This window comes from Microcaecilia unicolor, chromosome 8, assembly GCF_901765095.1.
Source record: "Microcaecilia unicolor chromosome 8, aMicUni1.1, whole genome shotgun sequence".
Lineage (NCBI taxonomy): Eukaryota > Metazoa > Chordata > Amphibia > Gymnophiona > Siphonopidae > Microcaecilia > Microcaecilia unicolor.
The window spans coordinates 177604324-177614291 of NC_044038.1; the positions used below are offsets into that span (position 1 = coordinate 177604324).

Here is a 9968-nt window from a genome sequence, read left to right on the forward strand (position 1 = left end):
ATCAAACATTGATGTTTCCCTTTCAGCTTTCTTTCATTTATTTTCCTATTCCTCTATCACCTCAGATTTCACTCCTCCTTCTTACCATCCAATCTTTAATCTCCCTCTTTTTTGCATCTACCTACCACTTTTTAACCCTTAACAAAGCCCTTCCTTCCCCACCTCTCTTTCCTTCCAAAGCCTCTTATACTCAACTTTAACTAACTCTCCCTTTTCTCTCTTCTCCCCTCCCATATCCAGCATCTCTTCCCTCCCTCTCCCTGTCCAACTTCTCCTGTCTCTTTCCTCCACGGTCTATGGGTGCAATAAAACAAACAATAAGCCGGGGGGGGGTGGGGGGCTTTAAGACTCTTGTGTGCTATGAAGATCCTGCTTCCTCTGATGCAGAAAGTACAAACAGTATACATCAGAGGGGAGTGGCAAGGGCTTCAAAGTCTGTAAGAGTCTTGTAATAACCGTTGAACCTTTCTATACCACCCTAGAGTTTGGAAAGAAGCAGCAGCTCTAGTGAATGGGGATGAGCATGGAGAAAGGAGGGAAGGCTGTCCCTGCCATTGCCATCTGAAAGTTAGCAGGCAGAAGGGAGGCAAAAAATTGACACCTCAGGTGGCCACTTAATTTGCCCTAATGAAAAAGACTGGCTGAAAACACTGCTTCTCCTGTGGAGGATGTTCTCTATGTGTGGATTCGAGGTGTCAGAGCCTGGGCTCATTCATTATTTCGGGACCACTGGTCAATTTTATGAGGTAACAGAAAAGGTGCCAGAATGGTACCACAGAGTACCCCGTTTAAGAAAAGAAAGCCCTGCATATAGCTCATGCTCTGAAATTTTCTTCCACACAGAAAGTGAATGCTGACAGTCAGAATCTCTTATTTTAACATAAGAACATAAGTATTGCCATACTGGGACAGACCAAAGGCCCATCAAGCCCAGCATCCTGTTTCCAACAGTGGCCAATCCAGGTCACAAGTACCTGGCAAGATCCCAAAGCAGTACATTTTATGCTGCTTATCCTAGAAATAAGCAGTGGATTTTCCCTGTCCATTTTAATAATGGCTAATGGATGTTTCTTTTAGGAAGCTATCCAAACCATTTTTAAACCCTGCTAAGCTAACTGCTTTTACTACATTCTCTGGCAAATAATTCCAGAGTTTAATTACAGCTTTGGAGCTGATGCTATCGGAGACTGGTCCATTTCTACAAGGCCAGATCTAAGATTTGGGAATCCATAAGCAGGACCAAGGACTGGTACAGTGAGGAGGCAGCAGGGGGCAGTTTTCTCTTCCAGTGATCAAAGAACAGGGGATAACAGGCCATAGCAGCAGCACTGGACACAGGATCCTCTCCAGGGCAGATATTTGACATCTTCAGAATCTGGCATCCTAGGCCAGAGGTTTTCAACCCAGTCCAGCTAGTTGGAATTTTCAGGATATCCCCATTAAATTCCTGCAAACCCCGACTGGCTGGGTGTGTCCTGAGGACTGGGTTGAAAAACCCTGCCCTAGGCAGCTGAATCTTTTGCCTATGCTTAAAAATCCAGGTCTTTCTTTTTTGATATCAGCTGACATCTAAACAGAAAAGGAGGAAATGCCACTGTGTTACCTTCTTGTGAGATATTTAAAGACTGCACATTGTCGTGATAAGCTATATTTCAAAGACTACCAGAAGTGCATTTGCTCAGGATGTATAAACAGGACACGTTCGGGCAGACTTCGATCCTTCATGCCCCAAATCCCTCTATGTCAGCAGCACAATGTGGTCTCTCTTCCTGTCCATAACCTCAAATGATTTCTAGTGCAGGGCTCCAAGTTTGGAATAATGAATTGTTGGCCTGGTCTCTGGAGCTCCTTCAGGCGATGTGCAAGAAATGAATTGTTATCCACCGCAGATCCTCTGCCCTCACTGCCTTCTTAGAAAGTTGGTCCAGGTCACGTGAGCTGCTATTAATTGGTGAAAGCTGTCACTGTGAAAGTGCTGGAGCCTCCACACAGCTTGAAATAGGGGGTCAGCGGAGGTGCCTTGCTCTGGCTGTGCTAGGTCAATGGGGACCTTGAACAGATGTCCATGGGGGTAATAATAACATGGATCTGGGGCCTCTTAAAACTGCTCAGGTCCTTAAGAAGTGGCTTTGTCGTCTGTTGCTTAACGCAAGCTTTTGTGTGCCTTAGAACACATTTTAATGTTAAACAGGAAAATTTGCTCCGTGAAAATCAGAAACAAAGGAGGCTTTGCTTAGCTTTTTGTTTACATTTTTTGGTCTTTGCATTTTGGTGGTACAGAGTTCTGCCTCGTGGTGCAATGTACACTGCATGTGTGAAATCTGGTGGCTGAGCTGCATGTGAACATACCTTACCCTCCTCCAGTTAGATCAGGGAGCTTCCTGTTCACTGTCTCTTAAGGGAAAGCCAGACACTGCCAAATGAATGGAATTATTTAATTAGAAAAACATACCTAACCTAGTTAAATTCATCTGAGTGAAGCTGGGATGACTTTCTTTGTGCATTCTGGATGTTTGCAGTAGGGATCTGGGCTGGCCACGGTTTAGCTGAGAGCATTGGCCAGCACAGCCATAACAGGGCACTTTTCAGCTGTTGGGTGGGGCAAACATTTCTGTGCTTCTGCCCCCACGCTGATCCCCATATTTCTCTCCCTCACAGGGCTAGCTTAACCATTAGGCAAACCAGGCAGTCACCTAGGGTGGCGGCTTCTGGGAGGTGGGGTGGCAAAGAATAATAGATCTTAACAGTCAGACAAACCTAAAGAGCTGTTACTTTTAAGCATTTACAGAATCATTTTAGAAGCAGTGGTATTAAAGTGATCATAATTGTTGAGTTTAGTTATCGAAATCTCCAGGGGGTGGGCACTGTCTAAAAGCAAAAAAATAAAAAAAGAACCGAGGAAAGGAAAGGTTAAGGGTTCACTTAGGGCAAGGTGGGTCAAATTGCAGTCCTGGAGGGCTGGTTTTCAGGATACCTTTAATGAATGTGCATGAGAATATATTTGCATGCAATGGAGTCAGTCATGAATAGTCATTAGAGATAAGCAGAAAACCTTCCTGGCATTGGTTTTTCAGCTCTTGCCCTCCCTCTCACTAACACTGTCACAGTTCATGTGTCTTTGGCTAGAGTGTGGGCTCCACCCTCTGTGATGGTGTTCACTATAGTAGTGATAGGAATCACTCTTTTCCATAACTTCAACTGCTTTTACTGTATTTCCCCACTAATAAAAAAGCTCCATCTTTATCTTAATGGGTGACAGGAGGAAAAAGAGAGTTATGTCTTTCCACTCTATAACCCATAAGGATTCACGTTTCCCTATTACCGTCACCTTTCCTTAATCTTGCCAGGTATTTGTGACCTGGATTGGCCACTGTTGGAAACAGGATGCTGGGCTTGATGGACCTTCGGTTATGTACTTGGGATTCTGAATGGAATCTTGCTACTCTTTGGGGTTCTACATGGAATGTTGAAACACTTTGGGTTTCTGCCAGATACTTGTGACCTGGATTGGCTACTGTTGGAAACAGGATGCTGGGCTTGATGGACCTTTTGTCCGTCCCAGTATGGCAATACTTATGTAATCTTCATTTCTCCACTGAGCAGGGGCTAACTCTTCTATGTGTGCTTACTAGAGGAAGTGGCAGCTATTAGAAACACAGGTGCCACAGGCCTTTAATTCTGCCAAGTTATGCAGGAGAACAAAGCTCCATGAGACAGCACCAACATATATACATGGAAAACAATGGCACAGACGTCAAATCTGCAGCTCCATGCCCACGTGGGCAGCCAAGGGATTTCATGGCATATAAAAGCAGAATGCCAGACACTCCTTAATACGTCAGTGAAACATGCCAGTGGCAGCTGGAACTGACCACTTCCCCACCTCCACTGCTGTAACATAGTATACAGATGTGGAGAGGAATTTCACAGCTGGAAATGTGACAGCATTCCAGCTGCAACATTCTCTTTCCACATCTGAATGCTCAGCTACAGCAGAAGAAGTGCAGTATTCTGCAAAACCAAGAGTTGCAGATTTATATCCTGTGCCAATGAAATTCATTTACTTGGCTCCAATTTTATTTTGAGATATTTTTTAATCCCAGCCATGAGTCTTCATCCCCAGCTACCCAGGGATTTTCCCCCCTGTTTTATATCATTACCCATTTAGTTTGTCCAGTTACTGTAGCGACAATCCTCAGGGGCCCAGGCTCCTCCCAGAATCCTGCAGCCAGAGGTTCTGAATTGATTCACTAGGTGTCACCATTGCACAATGAAGGATTGTTTCCTGGGAAGTGTTGTGAGTGCTACCTCTGCAGCATTCTCAATTCTGGCCAACCTGAGTTACAGAAAACCTTTCCCAGGGAATCAAGCTCATAGCAGTGGGTAGCCCTGCCATGGATCCACTGCACCTGTTGCTCCATGTTAATAACATATCCTTAGTGCAGATGCTAATGGTGGACAGCTTCATAATCTTCACTTTCCAGACAAGAATTTCATTTCATCTGCCATAAGCTTAAGTTGAGATGAGGAAAGGAAGGAACAGGAGGCTGCTGAGGGTTACCCTGACTGCACCTGTCCTCTAAACCCTTCACATTCACTCCTAAAGCAGGTTAGGGAAAAAGAAAAGGGGATGAAATTTGATATACTGCCTTTCTGTGGTTGTAATCAAAGCAGTTCATGTATTATATACAGACACTTATTTTGTACCTGGGGCAATGGAGGGTTAAATGACTTGCCCAGAGTCACAAGGAGCTGCAGTGGGAATTGAACTCAGTTCCCCAGGATCAAAGTGCACTGCACTAACCACTAGGCTACTCCTCCACTAGCAACAGTCCATGTAGAAGCCTGCCCTTGCAGATCAGCAATGCGGCCGCGTAGGCTTCTGTTTCTGTTAGTCTGACGTCCTGCCTGTATGTGCAGGACGTCAGACTCACAGAAACAGAAGCCTGCGCAGCTGTGTTGCCGATCTGCAAGGGCAGGCTTCTACATGGACTGTTGCTAGTGGAATAGCAACATTCCATGTAGAATCTCAATAGTAGCAACATTCCATCTAGAATCTCAAATAGGGAAAGGGAAATGGGACTTGATATACCGCCTTTCTGGGGTTTTTGTAACTACATTAAAAGCAGTTTACATGTAATCAGGTACTTATTTTGTACCTGGGGCAATGGAGGGTTAAATGACTTGCCCAGAGTCACAAGGAGCTGCAGTGGGAATCCAATCCAGTTCCCCTGGTTCTCAGGCCAATGCACTAACCATTAGATGACTACACTTGTGTGGACCTCAGAAAGTCTCAAGAAATAATCCATTTAAAAGGAGAGCTAGGTTTGGTGACAATTTTCTTAAAGAAACAACATTTCTTCTTCCTCAATCCAGTCTCTCTCATTCTACTATATATGTAAACAAGCCCTCCTAAAATCCAAGGGAATGGATAACTTTGATGGTTGTTTTTGAAGAGGTGAAAGGGTGATGTGAAGGCTTCCTTTTTTTCACACACATGATGGTGTAGAGGACCAAGAGGGTCCATGAAATTCGGAAATGCTAAAGTGTTTCATTGAATCAGAGAAACATTTGCCTGAATGCAGTCACTTTAGCTCCAAGAAGGAAAAACAGTTTGTGATAAAACACTGATGTCAGGTGAGACGCACAGTCATGCATTTTTCCAGTTTGCAGAAATGTTTCCATACAGGAAGGGAAAGTACTGGACCAGTCGGCAGCCAGCCAAATGCTATCATGTTATTTCATAAAGTGGGATCATTCTGACACCAGCCCTGCACATTCCACAAAGGCTTTCAAACAAATTTCACAGCCTCATTTCTTCAGATATTTAGCAAAACTATAAGATTAGCAGCACAAATAATTGAAAACTGGTATTAATATTTAAATATAAATTTCTTACTGAAAATATAGCACAAGACAGAAGACTGCCAATTATAAAGAGACTAAGACATGGACAGTTTATGGCTCAGACTGTGAGCTGAAACGTGTGGAACATCCTGTACTCATCTACTAATAGAGATTTCATTTAATACAAATATTTATATAATCACTACTTAGTATTGGGACCAGAATGATGTACATCGAAATGAGAATTATTAACTTTATACATCAACAGAGAAATTTCAAAGCACATAGACTTACAAAGTTATAGTAACCTAGGGAACTTTGTAAGTCTAAGTGCTTTGAAAATGAGCCCCATAATCTTTCAGACTACAATATGTAACATTTAAAAAAATGAAACAAAACATAAAAACAAAACTTTAACAGACAGCAAAATGATAGGTAACCCACCCTCTAAATCATAAACAACCTGCTACTTTCTGAAAGATCCAGTTCTAATATCTCCTGGTGCACTCAGTAACTGGGGAGGCAGGAAACATGGCTGCTGGTATTGTGGTGGTGGTCCCTATCAGCCAATAAGGGATACCAGTATTCCTCCAGCCCTTGGGTCACTGACAGCTACTGGTGCCCCCTGGGGACAGGAAGAAGCAGTAACTACAGGGGAGAAAATTAATGCCAATCAATCAATCAATTAAATAAATTAAGAACAATTTAAAAATGTACTCTTTTTTTCAGTCTCTGTGCACAGTAAATAATTTTCAGCCTCCTAGGAAGAGTCAATATTAGTTTTACAGTTCACTGCATTTGACCCCTGATTAAATAAATGTGAGGAGTATTAATTATCCATATGTAAGCGAGGCTTGATACTATCACTTGGTCTTGTGGCCTGCAGCTGTCTGGAGAAACCCCTGGTAATACAGAGTAGCCCTTACCCATAAATATTTTACAGTACTCCATGACATCTGTTTCCAAGCCTCCAAATGCACTTGTTCGCAAACACCGTGAAACAGATGCATGCAGAAAAGGAAGGGTTATGTGGGTGTGGCCGAGTCAGCTGCAACCTCTTCTGCATGGGATTTTTGTCAGGATTTTTAGCTCCAACGTGGTTTAGCTGCTTTGCATATATCAATAGAGCCTCAGATATTTAAAACTAGGTGAACCAACCCTTCCCTGACTTCCATACAGATACCATAACACTATACTGCACCTTTTTACCTCATTATAGTGGTTCCCAGCCCAGTCCCCAGGACACACCCTGCCAGTCTGGGCTTCAGGCTATCTACAAAGAATGTACCTGAGATAAATTTGCATACAATGAAGTAGAGTGGCTGATCTATCTCATGCATATTCATTGTGGAGATCCTAAAATCCAGACTGGCTCAGAGTGCCCCAGGGACACGGATGGCAATCACTGAATTATGCAAATTTCAGAAGTAGAAATGAACTGTCAAAGCCTCATTTTTTTAGGGAAAATGCAGGCAGAAAAACTGAGTTTTGTTCTGTTTCTTTTCCATTTCATGTCATTACATTTTGGTGTGTACTTATAGCATACACTAAAAAGAATTTGTGAGTGCTATTTGCAAATGTGTTAACATTTTTAGTGAATAATAAATCAAACAGCAGAAAAGAATACACCCCTACTGTGCACTGTATCAATTACTGGTGGAAAATACAGCAGCATTAATACCAAGAACATTGGTTTCAGCTTCTACGAGCATAAGACTGTTGTACATCACTGTGAAGCAAAGTCAATTTTGGGTTCACTGTTACAGCAGTGATTATAAAGCCTCCCAGCAGCCCAATCAAGAGAAATCCAGACCTGACAATCATTCTAGACATGATACAGTCATAATGGAGGTCACTCTTTAACCTGGATTCACTTTGCATTGATGGGAACCACAACAGCCAAACAGTTCTACTCCTGTTCTTTTCAATGAAATGCACCAAATCAAATGAACTTTACACTGTTTTAGAACCACAAATGGTGTTCACCCACTCCAGATGAAGGTCTGAGGCTCTTAGATCCTGCAGCACCTGGTCAGCTTTACTGACATTTATGTTTTTAGTTAAAATCAATAACAGAGAGTTAACTAGCATCATCCAGCAGACAAGAGACAGCCAAACTATTAGGGAACATTTCTAACAAAGGACACACTGGTAAGACACACCCTACAACATTTTGAGAGAAGAGAAAGTGGAGGCAAGGAGAGCAGAAGAGTCCAATGATATCAAACCTCTACTGCAGAGCAGGCAGAGGTCTGACTCAAAGGTTTGGGCCCAGGGTTAGGCTCAGATGACTCAGTTCAGTTATATACTGAGACTCAGGCTTACAAAGTTCAGAAACTGGTGTAGATTTGTATTTGACTATAGTTTTAGTTCTATCAAGTTCAGAGTAAGGTTCCAGGTTTACTCTTGTGCCTAAGAACAACATTCAGCTCAGCCTTGACTCAGTATGTACAGGTGTAGGTTAGGCTTAGGTTCACACACATTGCTTACATAGGCTTGGGTTTAGTTTCATAAACACAGGTATAATGATCAGGGTTAGACGCATATACACCAAAACTTATGTAGAATGCAAATTCTTAGGCCCGGGCTCATATTCAAATACACACAGATATAGTGCCAAGGCTCACACATATACAAAGTTCTTAGAACTGTGCTCAAACACACAACTAATCCTTCATCTCATGGCTAGATTCAGACTTACACACATTCACAGCCCTCTGACTCAGTTTTAGGTACACTGCCCCTTAGTCCTGGGATCAGATAAACACTCCCTCGTGCACAGTCAAGGTAAAACAGAATCCGTCCTTTAAACTCAGCCTCACTGCTATTCTGACTCGTCCTTCCAGCTACACTCCTGCACGTCCCCCTGGCCCCCAGCTCAGCGTTCCCCTTCCTCTGCAGCGAGAGGGCGCCCGGCTCTCGCTCGCCCTCTGCTCCTCTCACCTCCGTCTCGTTCAGGTTTTGCAGCACCTCCTTGCCGGTGGCGGTCCGGATCTCCACGCCCGCGCTGCCCCCGGCCTCAGGCTGGCTCCCGTCCCCACCGACCGGCTCCCCCCCGGGCTTGCTGCCCCCGCTGCGGGAGCTCCGGGCACTCCTCTGCCCCACACTCAGCGAGTCGAAGTCGATGGTCTTGCTTTCGTAGGCTCCTTCCACGTTGCAGAACATGCCCCCGTACTTTTGCCGGGGCACCTGAGCCGTAGTGCCCGGCCTGGCCAGATAGACGGGCAGATCGTCCTCCTTGTCCGGGTCCCACGCTCTCCTGCCTGCGCCCGCTGCCATGCCTGTGCGGAGGAGCTGCCTGTCCGGGAGCGCTGCTGTGCTGTCTACTGCGAGGACTTTATACCAGAGGTGGCAGTACAGCTCTCTTGCTCACATCAGGGCTTTGTGCAGGCTCGCAGGACCGTGTCACCGCACACCCACCCGTGCGGGGATCTGACCCTCGCGCCCGGTCACACCCTAGCTCAATGTCAGCCTGGACGGGGAGCGGCGATCAACTGCTAATACTTGTGCGGTACGTGAGGGAGACAGACAGTAATTCGAGAGGGCACACCTCCCCCGTCCCGAATTCAGGATATTGGGAGAGATCGCTTTAAGCAAAAGTTAGTTCAGTATGCAGCCTACAGGGCTCGGTGATTGCGACAAATCTAGCATAATTCCCCTGTTCTAAAACAAACAGGAAGAATTTGGGGTAACCTAAATCAAACAGGAAAGCGTGCTAAGGGGTGAGTTGGAGCAGAGGTGTGAGTGGTGGTGGGGAGGAGTGAACGGATGGATGGATGGAAGCTGGGAGGGGAAGAGGAGGAAATGGGCATGTGTGGAAATGAAGGGGGAGGAATGAGGGGAATATGAGGGAGAAGGAATAAGTAGTTGGAACAGGTTGGATGTGTGAGAATGAGGAGGTAGGATTGTCTGTGTGCAGGAGGACCTGAAGGAGAGGTATAGATACAGGAGGAGGGGAGGTGCATGGGAGTTTGGGGATATGCAGAGTTGTATGAGAGTGAGGGGTGAGGCCTGTGTGTATGTGTGTGTGTGGCGGGGGGGGGGGGGGGGGGGGGAATGAAGGAAGAGATGTTCCAGAATGGGAGTTTAGGAGACTGGAGGGGGGGGGGGGGGAGCAACAG

The 9968-nt window shown here is 45.0% G+C and overlaps 1 protein-coding gene across 1 annotated transcript in view; it reads right to left on the bottom strand.

Moving 5' to 3' along the window:
• The window catches only part of DPYSL3 (dihydropyrimidinase like 3), a 62253-nt gene extending 52924 nt beyond the window's left edge, over positions 1-9329 (bottom strand). The window contains exon 1 of the mRNA XM_030211525.1: positions 8791-9329. Within this exon, the coding sequence (XP_030067385.1) occupies positions 8791-9126 (336 nt within the window). The 5' untranslated portion in view covers positions 9127-9329. The remainder of the gene's footprint in view (positions 1-8790) is intronic.
• Between the last annotated feature and the right edge of the window lie 639 nt (positions 9330-9968).